Consider the following 14,566-nt stretch of genomic DNA (forward strand, 5'->3'; position numbering starts at 1 on the left):
AATATATGGAAATGCTAATAACTTGGTTATTTTGCACTGCATATTCATGTTTTATACCTTTATAGAAAGACAGTTTTCTCTAAAAGATTATATATATGTATTTCAAATGTTTAGAACATTTTATTTAAATAGGGAATTTTTTTAAAATATCTAAAAAAGTACCATTCTTTTTCTTTTACAACTTTCAATTGATTTCCGGCACTTAAATTTTGTAGTAGTTAGTTAGCTAATAATGAACAAAATAAGACCCATTCAAAGCAAATCCATTTTTTAAGGGCATGTCTAATGTAACAAGTATAATTTTGTTTAATACAAAAGATAATGGGTACCCTCCAATTTTATTTTATTGGACTTGAATGTAAAACTTTATGTAAAATTTTACGGCCCTACCTAAGCGACGGGACCTTAAAGTGCGAAAAATGGCCTTTTTGTTATTTACAAGGGGATTTTGTAAAAATTCTGCCACTAAATAATTACTTTTGCAGTTTAATTTAAAAGAATCGAAATTTGTACGTAATTGTCGTTCTAATTAGATATAAAAGATAAAAATTGGTTAAAAAATTTTAAAGTTATTAAAAATTGCCAGGCTATTAATGTGTTCTGGCCACTAGAACAAGAAATGTAGAAAAGTTAACATATTTTGATAAATATTAAAATAAAATCCCAATTTTACTTAAAATATATCAAAATTTTCTTGTATATTAGTTTTAGTCTTCGTAGGACCGTTAACCTATTCGAAGGTATGACCAACAAAAATAATTTTTTTAACGGCAGTTTCAAAACTCCATTTTCAAATTTTTAAAAATTTTTTTAAAAAAATTTCAGAATTTTTTGATCATCACATGAGGATTTATTGACAACATAATAGGGAATAAAAATGTGAAAAAAGTATGTCAATACCTCTTATAGTTTTTCCGTAACTGCGATTTAAATTTTGCGATTTTCGAGAAAAACTAATGTTTTGGCGAATGAGTCCAATTTTCTTACCGTTATTAATTTTGAGTAAAACATGTTATGAATATTATTGTCCAGGTAAATATAGTCTGAAACTTTTACTAAAATCGGAAAACGTTAACCCTTAAATCGTGAAGGTCAAATTTGAAATATATGTTATATATTTTTGGACCGATTTTGATGAAACTTAAGAAAAATATAACATAAACTCTAGTATATATAATTTGAAAGTAAATTTTTAATTAGGCTTAAGTTCATTTTATTATAATTTATTTGTAATAATTCAAAGAATATCACTGAATACTAAAATTTAGACAATTGGCAAATTGGAATGCATTTTCTACCCTGCCAAGGGCGTCATCAACAATTTTCATTGTCAAGGTCTTATTGTAAATTTCATCTATTTAACTAACTATTATTAGGAATTAGAATATGGGAAGCAAAATTCATATTTATATTATTTGTAAACAAGTAAGAGAGCTATATTCGGCTGTGACGAATCTTATATACCCTTCACTAAATTATTCTTTAAAATAAATTTGTTTAAATATTTTTAGGTAAACAAAATTTAATTTTTTTTTTAATTGTTTTTCAAATTTTTTTTTTTTAAATTTTTTTATAATTTTTTTAAAAATTTTTTAAAAATTTTTTTTTACAAAATTTTTTAAATTTTTTTTTTTTTAAAAAAAAATTTTTTAAAAAAAAATTTATGACAAAAAAAATTCGGGTTAAAAAATATTTTTTCCCGATTTTGACCCATTGTAGGTCCAACTTACTATAGCCTTATCTACATCGTTGCAATGGACTTAAGCCTAATTATCATTAGATATCCATATTGTCTATATTAATGACTTAGTATTCCAGATATACAGTGGTGGCCAGGAATTTAAGACAAAAATTGTTTGCCAAATTCCATGTAATTGTCAATTATTTTTTCAAAATGAAAAATGTAGAAATTACAAACGGAATGACAAACTTATATATACCCTTCTCACGAAGGTGAAGGGTATAATTAGACGAAATTTCAAATATTTTTTTTTTATTATACATATATGTGTATTTTTATTATTTGTAATAATAAGAATACACATATATAATAAAAAAATTTTTTTTTTTGAAATTTCGTCTAATTTACAAATAATATAAATATTGACAATGAAGATTGTTGATGACGCCCTTGCAGGGTAGAAAATGCATTAGTATTCAGTGATATTCTTTGAATTATTACAAATAAATTATAATAAAATGAACTTAAGCCTAATTAAAAATTTACTTTCAAATTATATATATGGGGGATTTCACGTCAAGTGAACCAACTTTTAAAATCGATGTCTTCCGATCGGGATGAAATTTACACCAAGGTTAGACCTATTGGATAGTAATTCAGACACAATTTTGCAACAAGATCGGTCCTGAACTCTCTGAGTTAGAGGGGGTCAAAATTTGACATTTTGGCCAATCATGTGATTTTTCTCATCCATGTAACTTATTACCTATTGTTCTTAGCAAAATCTGTTCCAAATAGTTTAGATAGCTATTTCTTCAATCTTTCGAAAAAAAAATATTAAAAAAAAAATTAAAAAATTTTAATATTTTTTTTCCGAAATCAAAAACATTTTTAACTTTTTTTTCAAAATGGCCCTATTTTTTATTTTTTTCTTAAAATAAAGCTTAGATATATTCCTTGAAGACCTATTTGGTCGCTTAGTGGGATGCGAGTTTAATATCTATCAAAAAAATGTTTTGTAACTCAAAACATGCAACTTTGTTGACTTTTTTTTTCAAAATGGACCCTTTTTTATTTTTTTTTTTGCTCAAAAGAAAGCTTGGATATTTTCCATTCAGACCTATTTGGTGGCTTAGTGGGATTCGAGTGGAAAATCTATCAAAATAAATATTTTGTAAGTCAAGACATATATCTTGAGTTACAAAACATTTATTTTGCTATATATCCCACTCGCATCCCACTAAGCGACCAAATAGATCTTAAAGGATTAGACCCAAGCTTTCTTTTGAGCATACAAAATTTAAAAAAAGGGCCCGTTTTGGAAAAAAAGTTCGATTTTGAAAAAAAGTGAAAAATTACATGTTTTGAGTTACAAAACATTTATTTTGAAAGATATCCCAGTCGCATCCCATTAAGCCACCAAATAGGTCTGAAATTTTGAAAAAAAAAGTCTACAAACTTTTTGATTTTGCAAAAAAAGTAAAAAATTGCATGTTTTGAGTTACAAAACATTTTTTTTGATAGATATCAAACTCGCATCCCACTAAGCGACCAAATAGGTCTTCAAGGAAAATATCTAAGCTTTGTTTTAAGAAAAAAAAGGGCCCATTTCGAAAAAAAGTTAAAAAAGTTTTTGATTTCGGAAAAAAATATTAAAAATTTTTTATTTTTTTTTTTAAATATTTTTTTTCAAAAGATTGAAGAAATAGCTATCTAAACTATTTGAAACACATTTTGCTAAGAACAATAGGTAATGTCAAATTTTGACCCCCTTTAACTCAGAGAGTTCTGGACGGATCTTGTTGAAAAATTGTGTCTGAATTACTATTCAATAGGTCTAACCTTGGTCATCCCGATCGGAAGACATCGATTTTAAAAGTAGGTTCACTTGACTTGAAATCCCCCATATACAAAGTTCCCCATATATAAAGTTCGAATAATTACCAAAAATCTATAAATAAACTCTAGTATTTAAAATAACAGCACAAAAACTAAAATTAACCCTTAATAGCACTTGGGGTTAAAATGACCGCAAACTAAAACCATAAAAAACCTTGTCAATTTCAATAGTGCTGATCAAAATTTGATTTTAAAGGAAACAAACTTTAAAATATTTCATTGTTTATTAGAAAATAGTATTACACAGAAAAAAGAAATTCATAATTGGAATGAATTTTGTAATAAATATTATTAATCGAACTTGATTTTTTTTCCCAAACTTTTTTCATTCAGAATAAGAACATGTTCATAAATATTATTAATTTGTACATGACGGCAATTTTTGCTTTTTTTGCATAAATTTAATAATATTTTAAATTAAATTGAATATAATTGCATTATCTAATGAATAAATTCAAAACTATTTGCATAATAGCCATATACTGGCCAATATTTTAAGATGAATCAACAATATCTGAAAATTAAAAATATCATTAAACATAATAAAATATAAATAAACATAAAGCATATCATCCCCTTAAATAAATTTAATCATTTTCGCGCATATTGGCTCATTTTGTAGCTGAAAATCATAAAAATAAATAAAAAATTTTCCAAGAAAAATTTCAAACATTTTTCAACAACATAAAAATATAAATGAAATTGAAATTATATTTTTCAAGCCTTCTAGATTTAATTTGAAAACATAAAATATGAACAAAATCTAAATATTTAAGAAATTATTTATAAATGTTATGAATTGAAATCAATGAAATCAAATCATAATATTTATGTTGAAACTTTTTTCTGTGTACTTTGAAAAAGTTCACAATCTTGATAAATTTTGAACAATCATTTTTTAAAAGGGCAAAATATTGTATTTATACCTGATTTTTGCCTTAACCCCTTGTGGACCAAGGCTTTAAATAGTTGAACAAGTTTTATTATACCCTACACCACCATGTGGGGAGGGTATAATGCGTTTGTGCAGATGTTTGTAACGTCCTAAAATATTAGTCTAACCCACCTTAAAGTATACCGATCGACTTAGAATCACTTTCTGAGTCGATTAAACGATGTACGTCCGTCCGTCTGGTCGGCTGGCTGGCTGGCTGTCCATGTAAGCCTTGTGCGCAGAGTACAGGTCGCAATTTTGAATATATTTCGATGAAATTCGATACATATTATTTTTTCTGCTCAAGGACCAAGCCTATTGAAACTGGCTGAAATCGGTCCATTATTTCACCTAGCCCCCATACAAATGTCCCTCCGAATTTGGACTTTATCGGTCATAAATGTTTAATTTATATATGTATCTCCACAAATTCCGCTCCAAATAAGTTTTATATACACAAAATTCATGTCACCAAATTTTGTTACGATCGGTCCATAATATAGCTCCATAGCTCCAATATAGATCCGCTTCCGAAAATCACTTTAACGTGCATAGATCGCTTAAAAATGTTGGTATACACACAAAATTCAACATAGTTAACTTTAATATAGACGTAAATCACACGACCTAATTTCATGGTGATCGGTCCATAATTGGTCATAGCCCCCATATAAGGCCCACTTCCGAAAATCACTCAAAAATATAAATTATTGAAATTTTAAAAGAAAAATGTTTTTGCTCTTTTACTTTGTGTAGGGTATTATATGGTCGGGCTAGGCCGACCATACTTCCTTACTTGTTTTTTTATGAAATATAGAAAGTAAGGACTTCAGAAAGTTATTTACAAAATTTTAACTTTGTGGATGACCAGCAAGGTTCCGAAAGGGACCTGGTACCGTTGGGTAAGCATCAGCCAAAAGATAAAAAAACTCATAGAATTTTGTTTAAATTTTATTAATTTATTGATTAGTTTTGTAACTTTTACAACATTTTCTATTACAAGTCTATTTTATGGTATTTTACGAAACAGTATTTTTTATCATTACAACTTAAATAAACACCACAATGAGAACATGAAATAATTCACCGTAATTCTGGGTAAGCGAATTTGCCAAAAAAAATATATTATTCCAAAGATGATAGTGTACTTCAAAGTACTTTTAGGATTTTTGATGAATAAAATTGATTTTAATCCTTTAATGTACTTTTAATTTATTAAATTTAAAAAATAACTTGAATCATTCAGTTTATTTTATTCTGAAAAACATTAAAATTTGCACCATTCATATTGACTGTGTTTATCCTGATTTTATTTCCTATTATGTTGTCAATAAATCCCCATGTGGTGATCAAAAAATTCTGAAATTTGTTTAACAAAATTTTTAAAAATTTGAAATTGGAGTTTTGATACTGCCGTTAAAAAAATATTTATTTTTGGTTATACCTGCGAATAGGTTAAATATATCCTATGAAGATAAAAACTCATATACAAGTAAATATGGATATATTTTAAGTGAGAATAAACTTTTGTTTTAATATTTCTCAAAATAGGTTAATTTTGTTCCCAAATTTCTTGTTCTAGTGGCCTGAGGCCTGGCGATGTTTTGAATAACTTTAACATATTAACTAATTTGTGTGTTTTATATCTTATTAGAACGACAATTACATACACATTTCGATTTTTTTGAATTAAATTGCATAAGTAATTATTTAGTGGCAAAATTTTTCCAAAAACTGAAAAATAGCATTTTCCCCTTGTAAATAACGAAAAAACGCATGTTTCACTATTTAAAGGCGTGGTCGTAGGGACGTAAAATTTTACATGAGTTATATTCAAGTCCAATAGAAAAAAATAGCGGGTACCGTTCCAACATTTTAATCTAAGGGACACTCTAATATAAATATAAACAAATTTAAACCAGTATTATTGTCAACCAGGACTAAGTAAGGTGAAATCAACAACACAGCTGATTTTTATTTATCAATTTTGAAAGTGCTTGAGTTTTGTCAAACTGAAAATTAATAAATTTTATTTTCAAAGAAAAAAATTTTTATATCAAAAAACATGAATGAAAATGTGAATAAAAAGATTTTATATAGTGAAATTTGGATAAAGCACTATTAAACCGTTGTTCTTTTTCAAATATAATTTAAGTTTAATGGCCGTTTTTGAGTTAATATGCAAAAATAACAAAAGCTTTGTGTTTACATTGGTAACGGTTTGTCAAAGATTATTTACATTGTGTGTTGACATAAAAAATAATAAATTTAAAAATTCTAGCAAAAATTAAAATCTCTTTAATTCTGAAAAGCAACATTTTGATGTTGCTAAAATCAACGTTAATAAAAATCTATTGGGGTATTCACACGGTCTACTATTTGGTCATATTGTCATAATGTCCTAATATATTATGATAGTTTAATCAAATTTTTGTTGTGTTTCAAACAAAATAGTTCTAAACTAATATGACTATTTGAACTATGTTTATTGTTTTGTCATAAAATAATACATATTTTTGTTTAAAACACAACAATAATCTGCGATTTGGCAGATTTTTTTTTGTTCGATTCGAAATTTTCAGGAGATGGTTTGTAAAGAAAAAAAATTCAAAAATTCCGGGTAAAACTCGGAAATTCTTTTTTTTTGTGAGTCCAGTCAACTGTAATAAAAAAGCTCCCTAAAGTATGCAGTACAAATTTAGATATTTTATTTGCAAATAAATATGAATAAGCTGGTGCGAGTGGGTGGAGAAACTTGAAGAACTAACATTAGTAAATGCTACCGGGCGAAGCCGGGGCGATCAACTAGTAATAAATAAAATATACAAAATAATCAGGTGAGTATCAAAAAAGATTTTATATATAAAATTGAACTTAAATAATTAAAAAAATCTAAAAGATGCCAAAATAAAATTTGTTTATTTTTTATTTGACAAATTCAATTTTGACAAAACCTATGCACTCGTCAGCAAGAAATATTGTGTTTGTTGTCGAAACGCTCTCACCTACTTATTACATCATGTTGTCAACTTTTACTCTAAATATGAACATTTCAATAATTACACATTTTTCTCTTTTCGTCACGAGAGAAAGAAGAAAATATTTTCTATGAAACACAAGATTTTCTGTAGAAAAAACCTCAAAATTAGAAAATTTTTTATAGTAATTTGTGAAACTTTTGACATTAAAATTTCCAATATGTGGTAATGTACTGAAGACTAAACTTTTTTCTGATTTTTCGCATATTCAGTACATCAATACGCATCATTTAACTGGTAGTCCCACAAAATTTTGTCCTACAGGACAAAACAGCTGAACTTGGCTGTATTGTCCAGATTTTTTGAAAAATTTCATTTGTCAAGCTAAATTGAAATTTTCGACAATAATATCTATATTATTTACTATGTACTTCAAATTTACTTACTACTAATTAGTATACAGTAATAACTTATGCAAAAAAGTGTATGTATTTTTTGTGGGAATATGTGTCAGTCATGTCGAATTTCTGAAATTTATGTTAATGAAGAAGAATGTAAAAGTTAAGGATATCAGAAGCATTTTTATATTTTATGCAAAACATAATGCAGAAATTTCATACAACTATTTTAGCTCTTGATAATGATTCTTGTACAGTTTTATATGCTCGATATATTGACTGTACTTATAAATAGCCTCAAAAGTAGAATAAATGAAAAATTTTTTGGCTCCAAAGTTAACAGCATTTTGAAAAAATTTCGCTTTTTTTAAAAACAGCCGTCAGCTATTAGAACATCGTTTTTTAAACAATAGCATTTTTAAATTTAAAAAAAAAAATCATGTGTTCTTTACAAGACTTACAAAAACTTACGCAAAACCTTCAAATATCTGCAGAAATAGATAATATTGATATATTGATTACTGCAGCCCTCGTGAAGTTTATAAACAAATACCAAGAGATTTGTCAAATTATATGGTCCTATTTTTTACCAAAGGTGAAACGAATGAATTCGAGAATTTAAGAATAGTTGTATGTTTCGTATTTTCAATACCAGTAAGCAAAGCTTTTTGTGAAAGATTTTTTACTATTTTAAACAATTTTTAAAATAGTTTACAAACCTCTAGGTTTGGAATTGGCCAAAATCCATAAGCTCAAAAACGAAATAAAGTGGCAGTGTTTTCAGTATTTAATAAAATAAATATGGGGCATTTCATGTCAAGTGAACCAACTTTTGAAATCGATGTCTTCCGATCGGGATAAAATTTGCACCAAAGTTCTATTGGATAGTAACTCAGACTCAACAAGATCGGTCGAGAACTCTCTGAGTTAGAGGGGGTTAAAATTTGACATTTTGGTCAAGCTGGTGTTTTTTCTTATCCATGTAACTTATTACCTATTGTTCTTAGCAAAATGTGTCCCAAATAGTTTAGATAGCCCTTTCTGCAATCTTTCGAAAAAAAAATATTTAAAAAAAAAAAAAATTTTAATTTTTTTTTCCGAAATCAAAAAACTTTTTAGACTTTTTTTTCAAAATATGCCTGTTTTTTTTTTTCTTAAAATAAAGCTTAGATATTTTCCTTAAAGACCTACATATTTGGTCGCTTAGTGGGATGCGAGTGGGATATCTATCAAAATAAATATTTTGTAACTCAAAACATACAATTTTTGACTTTTTTTGCAAAATCAAAAACTTTGTTGACTTTTTTTTTCAAATTGGACCCTTTTTAAATTTTTTTTTAGCTCAACCAAAAGCTGAGATATTTTCCTTGAAGACCCTTTTGGTCGCTTAGTGGGATCCGAGTGGGATATCTATCAAAATAAATATTTTGTAACTCAAGAAATACAATTTTTGAAATTTTTTGGAAAAATTTGATAGATATCCCACTCGCATCCCACTAAGGGACCAAAAATATCTTAAAGGAATGGACCTAAGCTTTCCTTTGGACAAAAAAAATTAAAAAAGGTCCCATTTGAAAAAAAGTTAGATTTTGCCAAAAAAAAAAGTAAACAATTTTATGTCTTGAGATATCCCACTCGGATCCCACTAAGCGACCAAAAGGGTTTTCAAGGAAAATATCTCAGCTTTATTTTAAAAAAAGGGCCCATTTTGAAAAAAAGTCAAAAAAGTTTTTGATTTCGGAAAAAAAATATTAAATAATTTTTATTTTTTTTTAAATATTTTTTTTCGAAAGATTGCAGAAAGAGCTATCTGAACTATTTGGGACACATTTTGTTAAGAACAATATGTAATAAGTAACATGGATGACTCCCAATGAAATAACTTCCTATGAAATAATTCCCATCAAAAATTAAATAATTCCCAAACTTGAAAAATGAAATAACTACCAAAGGGTAAAATGAAATTACTCCCAATAATCGGCGGTTTCATAATTTTAAATATATTACTCCCAAAAAAGCGAAATAACTCCCAATGGAATAAATCCCAATAGAAATGAAAGAATTCCCAATCCGAAGCAATTTATTTATGTAATCTAAAACATTTTTTGCATTGCGGGCCTATGGCGTAAAGCAAAGTTTTACTCCTTTGGGATGTGTCAAAAACTGGCTTTACTCAGAAAATTTGTTTTGCATTGCCGGCCTTCGGCCGGGCGCTAAGGTTTTCTCCTCTGGGGTGTATCAAAAACTGGCTTCGCTCAGAAATGATTTCCTTCATTGCAGAAAGGTTTTATAATATTTCAGAAAACCGATTTTGATTTCGGACCAGATTAAGTAATCGTTGCAACCTGACAAAGACCGACGATGTAAAAAGAATCTTTACTGAGCGAAGCCGGTTTTCGATACACCCCAGAGGAGAAAACCTTTGCGCCCGGCCGATAGCCGGCAATGCAAAAAACTTTTCTGAGTAAAGCCAGTTTTTGATATTTATGGGTTCTGCTTTTGCAAAGTAGAACCCAACAAAAATTAAATAACTCCAAAAATTAAATAACAACAAAAATTTCATTGGGAATTGTTTCATTGGGAGTTATTGCATTATGAAATAACTCCCAACAAAAAATTATGAAATAACTCCCTATGCGTTAGGAGTTGTTTCATAATGAAATAAGTCCTAAGTTGTATGAAAAATTTGTTGGGTGTTATTTCATCTTTTCGTGGGGTGTTATTTCTTTTGGGAGTTATTTCACGGTACCAGAAAAAACACCTGCTTGGCCAAAATGTCAAATTTTGACCCCCTCTAACTCAGAGAGTTATCGACCGATCTTGTTGAAAAATTGTGTCTGGTGCAAATTTCATCCCGATCGGAAGACATCGATTTCAAAAGTTGGTTCACTTGACATGAAATGCCCCATATGTATGTATATGACAGACTGAACCGAACAAATTTAAGTTTAGTTAAATAAATTTTAAGGAATGAAATGAAAATATTTAATTGTGATTCTAAATTTTTAAGTATTAACACACTGCTAAAAAACACGTTTTGTAAGAACTTGAAAAGCGACCAAGTGGGGGTTGTAGAACCCGTTTTCAAAGATTTTGAAACACCCTCAAAATTTTTAGTTAATTTGAAAAAACTGTTTTACGATAGGTCGTAGTTAGTGTTTATAAACCGGTTAACCGAAAAACCGGTTTTTCTTTGAAATCTCGGTTTTTTGCGAACCGGTTAATTTAAAATGTTGATTTTCGGTTAAACGGGTTTTATCACTCGGTTAACCGGTTTTTAAAATTTGGGACTAAAATTGATAAATCTCACGTTTTTGTGCATTTTTAATATTCATTGTATACACATTATTGGTCTGATTTGAAACCTAAACTGCTGATTTACATTACAAACCTATTTAGATTGATATTTTTAAGAATTACAATGATTCTAAATAGTAGAGGACGATGAGTTTACTTGAAAACTTTTTCAGAATAAATTGGACATAATGAAACTATTATAAATTAAATTCCGCATAATTCTAGAAGTTAAGCCAAATATTAATAATGATGTAATAATAGTGATCAATTTCAATCAATTTGAATTCATTAGTGTGTTTTGTTCTTAAAATTTTATTTTATTAATCATTTTGTTAGCTTAGTGTACAAAGTCCTTTTCAGAAGTATTATAGGAGAGACAAAAAACGTTTAAAATCCATAATTTTAAATATGAAATCTGATAATGGAGTTTTATTACTTACATATTTGGTACGATTTATAATGACAAATAAGTACAGCTGAGAAGAAGTGCGTTTGTATCTTATAGGTCCTTTTTTGGGACTTGTAACATTTTCTGTTTCATATCAGAAAGTCGTGGTGATAATAAATTTCAAAATTATCAAATATTTAATTAAAAATTGATTTACATTTGTTGGTTGAAATTTAATGAAAAAATAAAATGGACTTAGCACTTTTGTATATTCATAGTTATTTAATATTAACCATTCCTGACTGCTAAAAACTACACATTTTAAAACTGTATATACTTTATTGGACATTTTACATATGTTTTCTACATATATATGACGGATAACCGGTTATTTCGATGTCGGTTAACCGAAAAACCGGGTTTTTAAAAAAGGCCAATTTTCGGTTAACCGACAAACCGGTTTTTTAAAAAGTCGGTTTTTTATAAACACTAGTCGTAGTACTTTAGTACCTCTAACTCAGACATTTTTAGACCGAAAATTTGTAAACAGGCAAAGAATTAAGCTTTCATAAAATGTATACATAAAATGTATTTTCTATGAAAACCTATTTCTTTTTTGTACAATGTTTTAAAGAAAATTGTATATGGAAAAAACGAGACATAACTTGTTAAAATCAGTTTAAAAAGTTTGTAAACTTTTTCATAAAGTTCGAAAAAATTTACTTGTAAATTAAAAACTCTAAAAATATTTTTCTAAAAAACGTATTAATGAAAAGTTGATGTTTTGTTAAGAACTAAATTTTCTTTATACATTGCTATAAATTTGTATAAGCTTTCATAGCAAAATAAGCAATGAAAAGCCACTTAAAATAAAAAAGTTGATGAATTTTGTTTTGTTTAGATATTCTTAACAAAAACAATACTTATAACTTAGAAATATATCACAAAATGTACGACATTTTAAAGCGTAATCAATTTTCTTTCTAAACCCGTTAAAAAATTAAAATCGGACAAAAACTGACTGGTCGATAAGTTGACGAACATCACTTAAAACGGGTTTTTAGAATAACTTCTGAATTTGAGAGTGTTCTGAAATTTTTTGACACAATTTGCAATGTACTCAACAAGACCTGTAACCCACGCTGGGTCGTTTTCCAAGTTTTTTCTCACTGTAGCACCGTGTAATACATTAACATTAGAGTTAATTTCATAAATTTGATTTGCGGGTATCATCATTTTTCTGAAGGTTTTTACGCAAATAAAAATAATGGAGTCCTTTTTTTTTGGAAAATTCTCACTCAATGGAGTCCTTTTTTTTGGAAAATTCTCACTCCTTGTGGTGGTTCAACGCACCTAAAGACTCGAATTTTGAGCACATACATATTTCTGTAGAGCAAAAACGGTTGAATATATTGAAAATCTGATTGCACTATTCGATTGTGCATCAAAAATTAATACAATTGATGTTTTTTTTAATACTTAAAAATAATTCCAAAAACCCACAACAGGGGGCGCAAATTTCATAAAAAAAAATTAAAAAAAGTATTTTAGATTTTTTAAATATTCACGATGAAAGGCCATTTTAAGCTTAGCAAAATGGTATCAATATTTCCTTACTATCACAACCCGTTAAAAAGATATTTGGCTTTAAAAATGTTTTGTTAAGACAAGCTAATAAAAAAATGTCTAAACTTTTTTTTAACAAATATTATTTTCTAGTTAAATAAATAACTTTGAAGCCACTTTTTAATGGTTAGTGATAGAAAATAAATATTGGTGCCGTTTTGCTAAGCTTAAAATGGCCTTTCATCGTGTATATTTAAAAAATCTAAAATACTTTTTTTTATTTTTTTTATGAAATTTGCGCCCCCTGTTGTGGGTTTTTGGAATTATTTTTAAGGATTCAAAAAACACCAATTGTATTAATTTTTGATGCAGAATCGACTAGTGAAATCATATTTGCAATATATTCAACCGTTTTTGCTCTACAGAAAAAAGTTCTCAAAATGCGCGTCTTTAGGTGCGTTGAACCACCACAAGGAGCGAAAATTTTCCAAAAAAAGGACGTCATACCCGAAAATCAAATGACGTGACCTGGTCACAAACGAACTCTAATATACATATATGTTGATTACACAAAACCAAAATTAACATTTTCTCAGTAATTTTTTGAATGTCCAGTTTTTTTGATTTGTCCAGCTTTTTAGACCCCAATGTCCAGCTTTTTGCAAATCTGAATCTGACAACCCTACCTACAGGACACTCTAATGTAAATATTTATGTATAAATAAAATAATATATTGTTTTATGTTTAATAAACTTACTCATCCTGTATTTGTATTTGTAGATAGGTTCACATTTATTCTCCTCCAGTTTGACTTAATTGTTGATTGGCTCCGTCGGGACAATATAAAGTTTATTAGCATGTAAAATGTCTTTTGGTTTTAATTAAATTATCATTTACGAGTATTTTTCATATACAAATGTATATGAGTTTTTATTTAAGTTAGTAATTTTATTATAATATTTGATTCTGCGAAATATTTAAAATTACCACACGTTCACACTTGTCCAAAAAATTAAAAAGAACAAAATAAGTTAAAACTGTCCCGTTTTCAACACAACATACCAGTCGAATATGCATTCACAAATGCTATTTTTTCAAAGACATTAAGCTAAGAAAAAAAGTAATTACATATGTAAGGACCAAATTTGGCTACCGATTCTAAAAGGTTAAAAGGTGACGATAACGAAAATTTTATTTGCTGTTACATCGCCAACGGTATTGAAATGATAACGGCTATTTCATCCTGAATTACATTATTAAAAAATTTTAAATTTTACAAATAAGTTAACAAAGGTAGTATTTTAATATATGGGAGATTTCACGTCAAGTGAAATCCCCCGATCGGGAAAAAAGTTAAACAAGTTTTTGATTTCGGAAAAAAATATTAAAAATTTTTTTATTTTTTACATGGAGTTACATGGATG

At 27.8% G+C, this 14,566-nt stretch overlaps 1 protein-coding gene across 2 annotated transcripts in view; it reads right to left on the reverse strand.

Annotated features, from left to right (window-relative positions):
- The window catches only part of LOC135949243 (synaptic vesicle glycoprotein 2B-like), a 115,898-nt gene that overhangs the window by 64,169 nt on the left and 37,163 nt on the right, over positions 1-14,566 (reverse strand). The window contains exon 2 of one of the 2 annotated variants that reach the window (XM_065498744.1): positions 13,900-14,108. In XM_065498744.1, coding sequence (XP_065354816.1) covers positions 13,900-13,903 — 4 coding nt within the window. In that variant the 5' untranslated portion in view covers positions 13,904-14,108. Of the gene's footprint in view, positions 1-13,899; positions 14,142-14,566 lie in introns of both variants that reach the window. The other variant, XM_065498743.1, reaches the window with a different exon arrangement.

This window comes from Calliphora vicina, chromosome 1, assembly GCF_958450345.1.
Source record: "Calliphora vicina chromosome 1, idCalVici1.1, whole genome shotgun sequence".
In the NCBI taxonomy this organism is placed as follows: domain Eukaryota; kingdom Metazoa; phylum Arthropoda; class Insecta; order Diptera; family Calliphoridae; genus Calliphora; species Calliphora vicina.